The sequence below is a fragment of the Myodes glareolus genome, chromosome 2 (assembly GCF_982192425.1).
Source record: "Myodes glareolus chromosome 2, mMyoGla1.1, whole genome shotgun sequence".
NCBI lineage: Eukaryota > Metazoa > Chordata > Mammalia > Rodentia > Cricetidae > Myodes > Myodes glareolus.
Genome location: NC_142027.1, coordinates 69,179,328 through 69,194,221, shown reverse-complemented (window position 1 = coordinate 69,194,221; position 14,894 = coordinate 69,179,328). Strand labels below are relative to the sequence as shown.

Below are 14,894 nucleotides of genomic sequence, written 5' to 3'. Positions count from 1 at the left end.
GTTATGTAGCTCTAGTTTGCCTGGAACTCACTAAACTATGACCTTAACTCATAGAGATCTACCTACCATACTGGGATTAAAAATGGGCACCATAAGCCTATTCAAGACATTACTTTTCAGAGTAGTTTTTAAGCAACTTTTACCTGCTGAGTCATTTAATCAGCTCCAAAAAGTAGGTTCTGATAAATAACCAAGTTTCTCCAGACTACAGTAGTTTAAGCTTGAGGGCCTTTAAACAACTACAAGTCAAATGCAGACCAGTGTTTTCAAACACACACAGTGCAGGTCATCAGTCAATCACTCACTGATTTTGTATGATCAGGCCGAGGGGCAATGACAGGAGGAGCAGCATCTTCATCATCATCGTCTTCCTCTGTTACTACTGCTGATGTTTCTGATCCCTTGGTATTCAGCTGCACTCATCACAGAAGCAAAAAAGGAGGATAAACCAAGAAAATTAAAAGGTTAAAATGTGACTACCCTTTTAAAATATTTTAAAGAAAAATCTATAGTTCAATAAAAACAAAAGAATTTTTTTAAAAAGTTTATTTTTTCAACAGCTTATTTAAAAACAATCAAACTTTACTGGTTCTGATACAATCAATTAAAAAGTAAATGACTCTATGTGGTGAATATAATTTTTAGTGGGGAGGAGGCTCTAAGGATTGAACCCAAGCCTGTGTATGCTGTAACCTTGGCCATAGCTCTCAAGTACACTGGAATCCTATTCTTGCCCTTTATATAAGCACACACAGTGCTCTGTAAGTAAGGAACTGACTTCATGGGAGCAAAGCAAAGGTCCTCTGGATGATGCAGACACAAACCTCACTTGAGGCATTTGAAACATCCAGGTTTACCAGTTAATAAAGCAAGAAAAGGTGCTGATACGTTTTAACTACTTAAATGTGCCATAGTTTATCATACTCCGAACGGTACTGATAGGTCTGGGGAGAAGAGACTATGCCATTCAGTTCACCATATTCAAGTTCGATATTGCAACACTGGAGAAGTAGCTAAATTGCTCTGGAGGGCATTATAAAGTTTAGTAGCTTTAAAGTGCCCACCAAATCCTATTTACTTAATATGGCTTCTTCTCTTCAACTAATCAAGTAGCTAACTTAAAACAAAAACAAAGTAGTTATTTATCTGATGGCTGACTTTATTTTTTGAGACATGATCTTACTAGTTATCCAGTCCTCTAAATATGCAGTGAGTTCACTACCTTGGTCAGTTACGAGGCTAGAGACATGGGCTATGACATCTGTTTTTATATTTTAGCAGGCAAAATAAAGATTTGTTTTAGATAACCTAAATTAGAATACAAACTATAATAAATTATTAACTTACTGCTGGTGTTCCAGAAGGGAAGCCATCTTTCTCTAAATATAAACAGAAAAGACATTACCAATTTGAGAGAGAAAACCAAAAATAAATAAAAGAATGAATGAACAAAAAAGCAGACAGGGTTTTTGCAATATAGCTCTGGCTGGCCTGGTATTCTTTTTTAATTCCTCCCTACCCCCAGTTTTAGACTTCATTTCTTTTTTTTTTTATATTTATTTATTTGTTTATTATGTATACAGGATTCTTTCTTCAGTCCAGAAGAGGGCAGCAGGCCTCATTACAGATGGTTGTGAGCCACCATGTGGTTGCTGGGAATTGAACTCAGGACCTTTGGAAAAGCTGGCAATGCTCTTAACCTCTGAGCCATCTCTCCAGCCCTAGACTTCATTTCTTTTGTGTGCATATGTATTCTGTCTTCATGCATTCTTGCAAGTGCACATGTCTGGTGCCCCCAGAGGTCAGAAGGTGGCACTGGACCTCTTAGAACTGGAGTTAGGAATGATTGTGAGCCACCACCTGGGTGCTGGGGATTGAACCTGGGTCTTCAGGGAACAACTAGCACTTCTTAACCTGATCCCTGAGCCATCCCGCCAGGAAGTTTCAATTTTTTAACAGAATTTTTTTTTTCTTTTCTTTGAGACAGGGTCTTACTGTTGTATAACCTTGGCTGATGCAGATCTCAAAATGTAGACCAGAGTGGCCTTGAACTCACGAAGACCTGCCTGTCTCTGCCTCCTGTGTAATGGGATTAAGGTGTTTTCCAGCACACCCAGATGAGTAGAAAAGCATTTTTCTTTCTTTCTTTCTTTCTTTTTTTTTTGGTTTTTCAAGATAGCGGAAAAGTATTTCATTTCAAAGCCTGCCATTTATTTATAAAAACTCACTTCCATTTATACCACTAACAATAACCATCTCTAGCATGAGCTTGTCTATTAATTCAGACCTTTTGCCTTCTATTGCTAGAAGTCATTTAAAAGCATCAAAGAGGAAAAGATTAAATAAACAGAGTCAAAATATCCACCAACTCCATTTCTAGCAAAATGATGAGGTTAATACAACCTCCGGACATTCAGTCATGACACGGGTCAACCTCATCACTCTCTAAGGCAGATTTATGCAGGAGAGGAGGGGCAACAGCAATCCTTCCCATTTTTACTTAATCTTTTCATCTGGCAAGGCTCTGGCACTGTGCATCCGATCTGGCTCTCACCACTGTCTGGTGTCTTACCAGGAGGAGTGAAGCTCAGGTACTTCTGCTTCACAGTATTAGAGTCGTAGAACTTCAAGGCATCCAGCACAGCCTGAGGGTTCTTCTTCTGCTCCAGTTTGGTAATGTTGGAGGTCTGCAGCAGCCTCGCCCACTGTTCCGGCATGCCCTAACAGGAAGAAATTTACAAATCAGTGAGGATTTGAATTGCTCTAATAAAGAACATTTTCATAGATCAATGATAACTGACCAATACACATAAATTTTAGGTTCAGCTAAAATGTTTCTTTGGTTTTTTTTTTTAAAAAAAACATGTTACTATTTTTATGATTTATGCATGAATGTTTTGTCTACATATATGTCTGTTTGTACAGTATGTGTCATTGATAGTTGTGATGTGAGTGCTAGGAATTGAACCCAGGTCCTCTGCAAGAACAAGTGCTATTAACTACTGAGCCATCTCTATATAGCCCCTATTTATTTAGTTTTGAAACAGTTTTAACTATATAGCTCAACCTGGCCTGGAACTCACAATACTACCCTCAGGAGCCTAAGTTTTGGGATTATAAAAGTATACGCTTTTCTCTTTGTTTTTGAGGTAGGATTTCTCTGTGTAGCCCTGGCTGTCCTGTAGACTACAGCTGATAGGCCTGCTTCTGCCTCCTAAGTGCTGGGATGAAAGGCTTGAGCTACCACATCCGTTTTGTTTTGTTTTGTTTTTTAAAAAGGTCTGCGTGGTCAAAGGACAGACTCTAGTGTGGTCCTCGGGTGGCTTCCAACTTTTGTTTGAAATAGGGTCTTCAACTGATCTAAAATGTTACAAGTAGGCTGGGAATGCAGGATCACTCCCAGCATAGCATCTGGATTTTAGGGATCTGAATTCAGATCTTTTCATGCTTTCAAAGCAAGCATTTTGCCAACTCAGCCATTACCTAGACTTAAAATTCCATTTCTCTGTATCTGTTTTTTCATAACTATAATTTATAGGCTCAGCTCTCTAGAGAAAAAGGTCATTCAATTACTAATTTCTTTAAAGGTTATTTTATGAATATGAACGTTTTGCCTGCATGTATGTAATTCAGAACCACACCTCCAGCCCCAATTACTAATATTTTTATGACAAGTAAAAAACAGTAATAATTGATAACTAACGCTAGTCACGATAGCCAGCGTGTAACCCCACACTCTCAGGAGCATTCAGAGTTTCAGGCTTTACTGGGATCATAGTGAGAATTTGCTTTAAAGAAACGATGACAAGGGAAAAGGAACTAATAATCACATGGGATAGAAAAGTTCAACACCAGTTATGCTAGCTCAGAGCTGTCACCCCAGCACCCAGACAGGAAGGCAGAGAAAGGAGGGCTGAGTTCAAGACCAGTCTCAACAACAAAATGAGTTCACAGGAAGCCAGCCTGCGTTACATAACAATCATGCCTCAAAAAACCAGAAAGAAAAACTGATTTAAAACTTAATCCTAAAAATGCTTGAGTACGCTTTTTCGGTTTCTTGACTGTGTGCACCTTTGCAGAGGTCAGAGGATCATCTCAGTCATCACTGTCTTCTACCTGGAGACAAGGTCTCCTGTTTTCACTACTTATATCATTTACCATGCTAGCTGCCCTGGAGCCTTCAGAGACTCTCCTGTCTCCCATCACGCTGTGCGAGTACCACAATTACTTCTGTATTCTGTGTTGTATGCGTTCTGGGGATTTAACTTGGGTCCTCACACTTGTACAGTAAGTGCTTCTCTTCACTGAGTGTTGCCGCAACCCTCTTAAGAACTGTTTAACTGCCACACACAAACCTCCAGTAGGTAAACTTACAGTGAACTCTCCAGTAACAGCATCAAAGCCAACATGGATGGTGTGTTCAAAATCAGATGGAGGAGAAATCTCTGGCCGTTCTTTTTCTTTCTTTTTACTTCCTAGAGGGCATGGGGGTGGGGAGAGAAAATAATCTCTTTAAACAAGGTTATTTATGGCATTTATTATTTTGTATTTTTTCTGAAACTGATTAGGAATGAAGTTATTGCAGAAGAATCCTATGCTGGGAACAGTGGCTGACAGGAAACTGGCACATACAACATGCATCCTGCTGGAGGGTGCCTCCAAAGACACATTTTACAGAAGTCACTTGAGCAAGCTAAAGTCTTCCTTCTTTCCCAACCCCCTCCTCCACCTTGCTTTTCTGAGACAGGGCCTCATTCTTCAGTCTACAATGGCCTCAAATTAATGGTAATTCTTTGGTATCAGTCTACGGATATTAAGGTTGAATGCATGAACCACCACACCTGGCGTACACTTTCCTTTTTGTTACAGTCTGTAAATGTTACATCTTTAAATTACCCAACTTACCTATGGCTTCACTGCACATTTTTTTTTTGTACTATCAATATAACATTTTTTGCAAATTCAAACACCAATTCCTTTTCCTCCTCCGTCTTCCTGCTCTAACCCGCAGCTTCTAAACCTGTGGTTCTATTTCTAGATGCTCTGCTCTCCTAAAGTCATCTGTCTATCATTACGCCAATGCTGTTTACCTTGATTACTGTCATCTTTATACAAACATTGAAAGAACAGTCTAAGTTCTTATTTTTCTTTTAGCTTTTTTCAAATCTGCTGGGATTATTTCAGGTTCTCTACATTACAATACGAAATTAAGAATATTTTAAATTTCTACAAAAAGCTTTCTAGGGCCGTGACAGGAATAACATTTAATTCTATGAATCAATTTAGAGTTTATTGACACCTTGCCTTCTGACCCATGACCAACAGCAAATCTGTATTAATTAGGTCTTTCTTTCAGCCATGTCTGCTAGTACCGGAAAACAGAATACAGATCCTGCCACTACCTTCATCATACTTCTGCAGAAGAATACTTATTAATTTTTGATGCTACTAAAAATGGCAGTTTTGGGGTTAGGGAATGTAGCTCAGAGTCAGAGTTAGCTTTCTTGTCTAGCATGCTTGCAATCTTGGGTCAGCGCTACCAGAAAATACAAAATAAAACTCATTCTTCAGGACTGATCTTATATTCCGAAACTTTCTTCTACTTATTTTAAATTTTTCTGAGGGCACCACAGGATTGTCTATAAAGTAACATGCTGCGGTAAAGTAAGGAAAAGCTTGCATGCCCTTTCTAATTTAGACAATTTACTTATTCATTTATTTACTTACTTAACCTAATTAAATTGGCTAGTCCCTAGTCTACAACATGGTTCAATAAAGGTGGTTTTTCTTTCTTTTTTTTTCTTTTGGATTTTGGTTTCCCCCACAGACAGGTTTCTTTCTCTTTCTTTCTTTTCCTTCTTTTCTTTTCTTTCCTTCCTTTCTTTCCTTCCTTTCTTTCCTTCCTTTCTTTCCTTCCTTTCTTTCCTTCCTTTCTTTCCTTCCTTCCTTCCTTCCTTCCTTCCTTCCTTCCTTCCTTCCTTTCTTTTTCTTTCTTTCACCTGTGTCCTGGCTGTCCTGGAACTCACTTTATAGATCAGGCTGTCCTTGAACTCACAGATGGCCTGCTTCTGCCTCCCAAATGCTGGGATGAAAGGCGTGTGCTACTTACTGTATTTGGCCCTCACCCATTGCCTTTTTAAAACACTGTTGGATTACCACTGTTAAAATTTTGCCAAGATTGTCTATCTATGTTCAATAAATGTGTAGCTCTCTCTCTCTTTTGTAATGTTTTTGAGTTGGGTATCCAAGTAACATGAAGTTCACTAAATGTGTTGGGAAACATTACCTCTATTCAATTTTCTGGAAATTGTACAGAACTGGCAATTACTTCTCCCTTAAATATTTCATTGATTTATTAATAAAGCCAGGCAGGTCATAAGATTTTCTTTGTGGAAAGATGTAGGCAGAAGTTTCTGTCCCACCCAGTTCTGCAACCATTTAGTACCAAATGAACAGAGTTTTATATTAATTATAAACTATTTGGCCTATTGCTCAGGCTTATTACTAACTAGCACTTACAACTTAAATTCACCCATAATTCTTGTCTATGTTTAGCCATGTGTGTTGGTACCTTTTCTTGGTAAGGCATTCTCATCTTGTTTCCTCTGCATCTGGCTTGTGACTGCCTTTCTTCTTCCCAGAATTCTCTTAGTGTGGTTGCCCTGCTTACTCTTCCTGATTAAACTAATATTAGTGACAAATCTTTACAGTGTACAAGAACACTGTACAAGTACACAGCAGAAAGAGTTTAGCTTTTCTACATACGATCTTCTTTAATCTTTTCTTTCTTTTTTTTAAAGTAAGCTTTGGAAATCTGTATCTTTTAAGAAAAGACATTTCAGTCAGCACACACTTTTAATCACAGCACTTGGGAAGCAGAGGCAGGTGGATCTCTGTGAGTTCGAGGCCAGCCTGGTCTACAGAGTGAGTACTGGGACAGCCAGGCCTACAGAGAGAAAGCCTGTATTGGCAGATAAAATAATTCATTTTATATAACTTGAGTTTATCAGTAAATACTTGTACAAAACATTACCTTGTCTTCTCAGTGGAGACTGAACCTGGACCCTATATGTTCTATCCTGACTTTTACCCCCAACTCCAGCAAACCTTTGATTCTACCCTAACATGCAAGTTTATACAAAAATGTTATATAAAAAAGTGGATTTCCTAAAGGTAGTTTCGGCTACTTTACTTATTGTTTTTGCAATCATTCGAATCAAGTTTTATTATTCTCTTCTATCTCTTGTGTCACATTTACCTGTTTAAATTGTACAATCCAAAGAATTTTAGTATATTCAGAATTCCATAAATATTATCACCATGTAACCAGCATATTTCATCATCCCCTAAAGAAATCTTGTATCTATTAGCACTTTTACTCTTACCTTACTGTAACCCTTCATTAAATAATCTTTTTTCAGTACATTTCTTTTCATGTGTATGTGGATATGCCTGCTTAAGAATACATCCACTGCTTGTGTGGAAGGTACCCGCAAAGGCCAGATGATATCAGAAGACCTAGAAATGCTGTGAGTACTGGGAAGCAAACCTAGGTCCTCTGTAAGAACAGCAGTGCTCAGTGCTCTTGACCACCGTCTCATCTCTTTATCCTCCAGTCTTTTAAAAAGTAATTGTTTTTCTTAACATGTGTTAGTATTTTACACAGGTATATAAGCACACCACCCATGTGAAGTGCTCATGGAGGTCAGAAAATAGCATCGGATCCCTAGAATTGGAGTTTCAGATGGTTGTGAGCCATTCTGTGGGTACTAGGAATCAAACCCAGGTCTTTGCAGGAGCAGCAAGTGCTCTAACAGTAAGCAACCTTCCGGCCAATGGGTCTTTTCCCTTATTATTTCTATTTCCCTCATTCTACTTATTTTGTTCATTATTTGCAACATTTAACTGTTTTCTTTTACAATTCCCATCTGGGTGCTTAAAAAACAAAAAAACTCTGGGAGAATTTTCTTGATTATTTTATCAATATTTCTCAATAATTTCCTATCACATTTGCTCTGTTAATTTTTTAATACTGATTTTCCAAGAATTATTTCTCTTCATTCCTCAATCATTTCTTCCTTCTGAAAACCTTTGTCTTGTTCATGAACTTGTCTTTGTTCCTCAAAGACCATGTTGTAGGCTGGGTTTTCTGGTTGTTGATTTTCTCTGAAGTGGAAGGCTTCTAACTTTCTGTTTAATAAAATTACCTGATTTTTTGAGTCAGAGTCTTGCTATCTGGCCCTGGCTAGCCTTGATTTCACTTAGTAATCCAGGTAGGCCTCAAAGGCATGTGCTATTCGGTGCTTTAGGTGTTTTCTTCAGATGTCTGGTGACCCTCTGCTGTTAACATTACACAACTAACTGGGAGACAAGCTAGATCAAAGATGAGGATAAGGTTCAGGGTATATAAAGCACCTTCCTCCAGAACACTCTGTTTATCCAGAGAAAGCCCCCACATCTAGTCTGAGGGCCAGGACAGACACAAAGCACTGGGAACGTTCACAAGACAGAGGAAAGGAGCTCTGTGTGATGACTTGGACCAAATCTGTACTTTTTATTCTGATGCTTCAACTTTTCTCCCCTCCATACAGTCTTTAAATCCTGAGTCACTCAGATTCTCTCATTCTCTCTCTCTCTCTCTCTCTCTCTCTCTCTCTCTCTCTCTCTCTTTCTTTGTTTTTTGAGACAGGGTTTCTCTGCAGCTTTGGAGCCTGTCCTGGAACTAGCTCTTGTAGATCAGGTTGGCCTCGAACTCAAAAAGATCCACCTGCCTCTGTCTCCCAAGTGCTGTGATTAAAGGTGTGCGCCACCACCACCCGGCTGTCACTCAGATTCTTAGAGAGAAAAATGGATCCCTTCTCTCACACACTCCATTTTGCAATCACCATCTCTCTATCCACTCAGGCAGGTGTCTTCTTTCCACTGCAATCTTCCCAGTGCACATGAGAACCTTGGACACTACTGCTTTCTCCTTTCCTTTACCCTTATAGTGACTTAAAAACAAATGACACTTAAGCTGACATTTTAGTTGGGTCTTGGGGTTTGGCGTGCGCCAAATTCCACTTGTTTTTCTCAAGTACTTGCTGTATTTTAGTAATCTAAGGGGGAAGAGCAAAGTGTTTTTCAAACAGAATCTGAAGAATTAAAAATTGGTCAATATGTCATATTTAACCAACAAGATTCTACTGCACTGCTGTTTGATAAATCTGTACATAGACATGCTAGTGCATGCTGTTCTTTGCTCCCAGAGACACTACTGATCTAGCACTCACAGGAAACAATACCATTTTTGACCAGTAGTGACATATTTCTGCAAAATGTCCATGCTTCCTCTAGATTTTCCAAGTATACATATCTACCAACAAGAGATGTGGGAAGAAGGTAGGTCATGCCAACTGTGGAAAGGGTCAGAGGGAAAGGCAACTATTAAGCTTGCATAAAATTTTGTTGTTTTTATTACAACACACAATTACATCTATCATAAGCAACCTTTCATTTTCCACCAGATTTGAGTAATCTCAGGTCAGGACCTCTAGTTCTTTTCATGTCCCCAGGCTTCTAACTCATTATACTGCAAATAGGAGAAAGGATTTGTCAGCTACTAACTAACAGTTTAATTTGTATACCTTTTTTGCAAAGATGACAGAAACAAAGCTTGTGTATTAAGAAAAATGCTTCTTTATTTATTTCTTCTTAAAAATTCTATTTATTTTGTATATAGTGTTCTGCCTGCATGTATGCCTGCAGGCCACAAGAGGGCACCAGATCTCATTTTGGATAGTTAATGAGATATCATGTGGTTGTTGGGAATTAACTCAGGACTCAGACAGAACAACCAGTGCTCTTAACCTCTGAGCCATCTCTCCAGCGATCTTCCTTTTTTTTAGAAAGTCCTTTGCAAGCGGGGTGGCAGTGTGAATCTCAGCACTCGGGAGGCAGAGGCAGGTAGATCTCTGTGAGTTCAAGGCCAGCCTGGTCTACAAGAGCTACTTCCAAGAGAGGCTCTAAAGCTACTGAGAAACCCTGTCTTGAAAAACCAAAAAAGTCCTTTGCAGAGGCTTTTCTCCTGTTACACAAGGAACTTCTTCACCATTTCCCAATGCATATGACTGGAAAACAATATCATTTTCTTATATGACCTTGATCACGGATACCCAATCCAAGGTGGGCATCAACAGCCCCGGTCCCCCATTTAACATTCCAGTCAACTGTTTCACAGGGTGACTGAGCTACGCCAGAATTACAAAAAACGAGCATAGCTTCAGTGACCAGATTATAAGGAAGGCCAGCTGGTGTGAAAGTTCCCTTCCCTAACACAACCAAGAAGTTCAGTTTAAATCAGCAAAGAACAGCAAACAAGTATGGTGAAGAGGAAGAAAGAGAAGTGAGCAAAAGCATTGCTAGGTTTTAGGTATCTAAGGTCCAGCAGTTTCTCCACCTTTGGGAAGTTAAAGAATAACAGCCTAGAGATGGACCTAGATAAGGAAAATGATGGGAGCCAGGTGGCTCAGTGGGTAAAGATGCCTGCTACCAGGCCTGACAACTGAGCTCCATCTTGTAGACACACATCTTGGAAGGAGACAAACAAGTCTCACAAGCTGTGCTCTGATCTCTACACATGCACCACAGTTTGCAGGCACATGCATGCACACACCTACAATAAATATAAATCTTTTTTGTTTGTTAGTTTGTTGAGACAGGGTCTCTTGTCTCTGTCTCTATAGCTCTGGCTGTCCTCAAACTCATAGAGATTTGCCTGCCTCCTAAGTACTAGAATTAAAGACATGTGTCACCTGGCCTAAAATATGTATGTGTGTGTGTGTGTGTGTATTTTTTAGAAAGTGTTTTCTCTGTGTAGTACTGGCTGTCTCAGAGTCACTATGTAGAGCAGGCTAGTCTTGAACTCACAGAGATCTACCTGCCTCTGCCTCCTGAGTGCTGGGATTAAAGGCAGGCACCACTATACCCTTTTGTTTGTTTGTGCTTTTATTTATTTATTTATTTAGAGATAGGGTTTTTCCTAGCTATCCCAGAACTAGCTTTATAGACCAGCCTGGCCTCAAACTCACAGAGATCAGCCTGTTTCTGACTCCTGAGTGCTGAGATTAAAGGTGTGCACCACCACTGCCCGACTATGTGCTTTTCTTTTCAATTAAAAAAAAAAAGGAAAGAAAGAAAACGACACAATATCCTAAAACTAAAGTCTGTTGAATCCCACTTGTTTTTTCATAAGTACTGGTCATATTTTAGTAGCCCCTGGATGAGGGCCAAAGTTTTAGAAACAGCATCTGATAAAAAGATATGAAAGTAAGCCTCAGTAATACGTGAACAAACACGTATTAGACAGACCCGCTCTACAGATTGGTTGTAACTCTAGATGCCAACATTAGGCAGAAATAAATAATTCTGCAAGACACTCTAGCTTTGGAGAAGAAATCTATTCACGTTTAAAAATAAGTCAACTTCCCACTTTTGCTTGTCAAACATAATAATCTATAAGATATTTACAGATAACAGATCACTTGATGGGAAGTAACAAACCATGGAAACTTCTCTGACTCACTTCTAAAACCTTTAAATAACAAAAGTGGTGGGAAGGACAGGAGGCAAAATCCTGAGCCTCATGCTGACATGAAATCTTAAAGCCACTGCTTTTTTCTACAATTGACCTAGCTGGAGTCACAGAACAGCCTCTTGAGAAGCTGGGCCTGAGGGTTCATACCCATCATCCCAGCACTTGGCAGAATGAGGCACAAGATTGTGGTGCATTCCAGAATAGAAACGAGGGAGAAAGAACACTTATCTACTTAAATGAAGACTCCTCAGTTTCCAGTCCAACTATTAGTGTTATCTCCAAATTCATGAAACTAAATTTGTTTCATAACACAGAAGACAGAGTATTTATTTTCAAGGAAGTAGGTGAAGTATAAACCAGTATTAATATTAGTACTGGATTTCTGGACAAGAAAGGATGTTTACATAACATCTTCATTCTTCAAAACCCATCAGATATGTAAAGTGCACACAAGCTTAATTATTGGGTGTAAAACTGCCTCTATCAACACTAGCTGTCTGACTAGAGCCTATAATAAGACAAGACAAGGGCTCATTGTCATTTTCATTATTAAAACTATTAAATTGGCTAAAGGCTCCTGCAAAAACACCACAGTTTCCAAGGTAGTCTTTTTTTTTAAATTTTTTTTATTTTATGTGCATTGGTGTGAAGGTATCAGATCCCCTGGAACTGGATTTTCAGACAGTTACGAGCTGCCATGGGGGTGCTGGGAATTGAACCCGGGTCCTCGGGAAGAGCAGTCAGTGCTCTTAACCGCTGAGCCATCTCTCCAGCCCCCAAGGTAGTCTTAGACCTCCAACAAAACCTAATTTCTATACTGCTACCAGTCTCCTGAAATTCTGCAATGGTTCCTCAGGAAACAAGAAAAATCCGAGTTCTACAGCACAGAAGACAAGGCCTTGTGACCAGATCTTCCCCACTTTTTCATTTCTGTTGTGTGCAGTTCCATGTGAATGTCACACTTAGCTGTAATTGTCGTGTGCCCTCTGTTTTTAAATCACTCTGGCGTGAACTCAGTGCCATGGTATACCACGACCCTGTGGCAGGCCACTGACCATTCTTTTCTAGGCACAGAACACACTTTAACCACTGCTTCATTCTAACCCTCAAGCTCTGTTTTGCCTTAGAAAACCTTCCTAAAACTCCAAATTAGTCAGACACTACCATTGTGTCAGTCTTCACAGTTCACAATTACATGCTACGACACTCTGCCCATCCCTCCAAATGAACCCAGGGCCTCACAACATGCTATAATCCCAGTTCCACTAGCTTTTGGGCACGTGTAGTAAGGGTAGGGACACTGTCTGCTTTGCTTATCATTTAATTCCTGGTGATTCACATAGACTATGCAAACATTAACAGGCAAGCAAAGGATCCCTTCAGTGAATTTGTTATAAAAGGCCTAATTTCTGCTGGGCTGTGGTGGCACACACCTTTAATCCCAGCACTCAGGAGGCAGAGGCAGGCAGATCTCTGTGAGTTTGAGGCCAGTCTAGTCTACAAGAGATAGTTCCAGGACAGACTCCAAAGCTACAGAGAAATCCTGTCTCGAAAAACAAACAAACAAACAAAAAATAAATAAAAGGCCTAATTCCATAGAATTATGTCAAACTGACAAGCTTTTCCAACACACAAAAAAAGTCAACAGAGTGAGGAAACAACCTGCTGGATGGAGAAAACATTCAAACTAATTAATCAACAAGGAATCAATATTCAGAGTATATGAGGAACCCAGCAATCAAAAAACAAAAACAAAATAAAAAATTAAAAGAAAACCCTACAGAAAACTGACAAAAATAAACAGGTGGTCTAAATAGATTTTCTAAACGAGTTTTGTTTGTTTCTTTTCTGACACAAGGTCTCACTCCAAAGCTTTGGCTGGCTGGCCTGGAGCTCACAGAGACCTGCCTGTCTCTGCCTCTCAATGCTGGGACTATGGGACTAAAGGTATGTGCCTCTACTTTTAGCCCTGACAAACAGTTCTTAAAAGAAGACATGCTGACGCTTTATCAGTCCCTTCTGACTATGACAGAACATAGGACAAAATGTTACATTACCACTGAAAAATAAGAATTTTTAATTTCAAATGAGTAAGGATCTCAGAAGATTGTATCCTACTATATAGTCAATCTTTCTTTTTTTTTATGTGCATACCCTGGAGGCCAGATGTCTACACTGTCTGTATCATCCCCACCTTACTTTCTGAGACAGCATCTCTCATTGAACCTGGAACTCATCAGCTGGCTAGACTGGCTGGTCAGTGAACCCTCCCTCCCAATTCTGGGGTTACAGGTACACACTGCACATCTGGCTTTTTATATAGGTGTTGCAGATCGAATTCAGACCTTCATGCTTACAGAACAAGCACTGTACCCACTGAATCTCATTCCATATTGCCCCCTTTTTTCTTTTAATTTATGTGTGCATGTGGTATGTGTTTAAATAAAAGGACCATTTGTGGATGTCTGTTCTCTTTCATTATGTGGATGCTGGGACTTGAACTCAGGCTTTCAAATTGCCATTCTTCTTCCTTTTCCCACTGATATAGTCCAGGATCCCAGCCAGTGGGCCAACCACAGTGGGGAGGTGGTTTCATCTTGATTCTAGATCAAGCTGACAACTGATATTAACCATCATGAGCATGTACCTCAAATATCACTGCTATAGTTTAGTTTATATATGACTTGTTTGTTAATGATTCATATCCTGGAGACTTGATCCCCAGTAAGCAGTATTCTATTAAAAAAAAAAAAAGCAGGGCATGGTTCTGCATGTCTGTAATCGTTCATGTTCCCTTAGAGGTGGAAGCAAGAGGACTAGTAGTCATAAGGCCTGTCTCAGCTACATAGAGCTTGAGGTCAGTCTCAGTTATAGTGGAATGTCTAAACAAAACAAAAATCAACCAAACAATAAACATGGTATAGAAAAGTAGTTGGAACTTTAAGGGGAAGGACCTCATAGGAGTAATAAACACCTTCAGAATGGATTAATGGTGTCAGAAAGCACAGTAATTTCTAAGGGAGCAGATTCCTACAAAGGGTGGCTGCCCCTCCTGACTCTTCTGCTTCTGGGTTTTGAACATTCCCATAAGTAGCTGGTTCCTCTTCTGAATCTTCACCACACTGTGACATGGACCTCATTAGACACTGGGGTTGTGCTGTTTGGAGTTTCTAGCCACCAGAAGCATAGACAAAATAAACCTCTTTTGGGGGAGTGGAGTGAGGGCTGAGACAGTTCACTATATAGCCTTGGATGACCTGGAGCTTACTATGCAGACCAGGCTGACCTCAAACTCATGGAGAGCCACCTGCCTCTGCCC

General features: G+C 39.6%; 1 protein-coding gene across 2 annotated transcripts in view; it reads right to left on the bottom strand.

Annotated features, from left to right (window-relative positions):
• Positions 1 to 14,894, bottom strand: part of Pak2 (p21 (RAC1) activated kinase 2) — a 60,636-nt gene that overhangs the window by 21,458 nt on the left and 24,284 nt on the right. For both annotated transcript variants that reach the window (XM_048454000.3, XM_085685432.2), the window contains exons 3-6: positions 4,375 to 4,475; positions 2,573 to 2,720; positions 1,348 to 1,379; positions 306 to 413 (exon numbers count right to left, since the gene is read on the bottom strand). In XM_048454000.3, the coding sequence (XP_048309957.1) occupies positions 306 to 413; positions 1,348 to 1,379; positions 2,573 to 2,720; positions 4,375 to 4,475 (389 nt within the window). The remainder of the gene's footprint in view (positions 1 to 305; positions 414 to 1,347; positions 1,380 to 2,572; positions 2,721 to 4,374; positions 4,476 to 14,894) is intronic.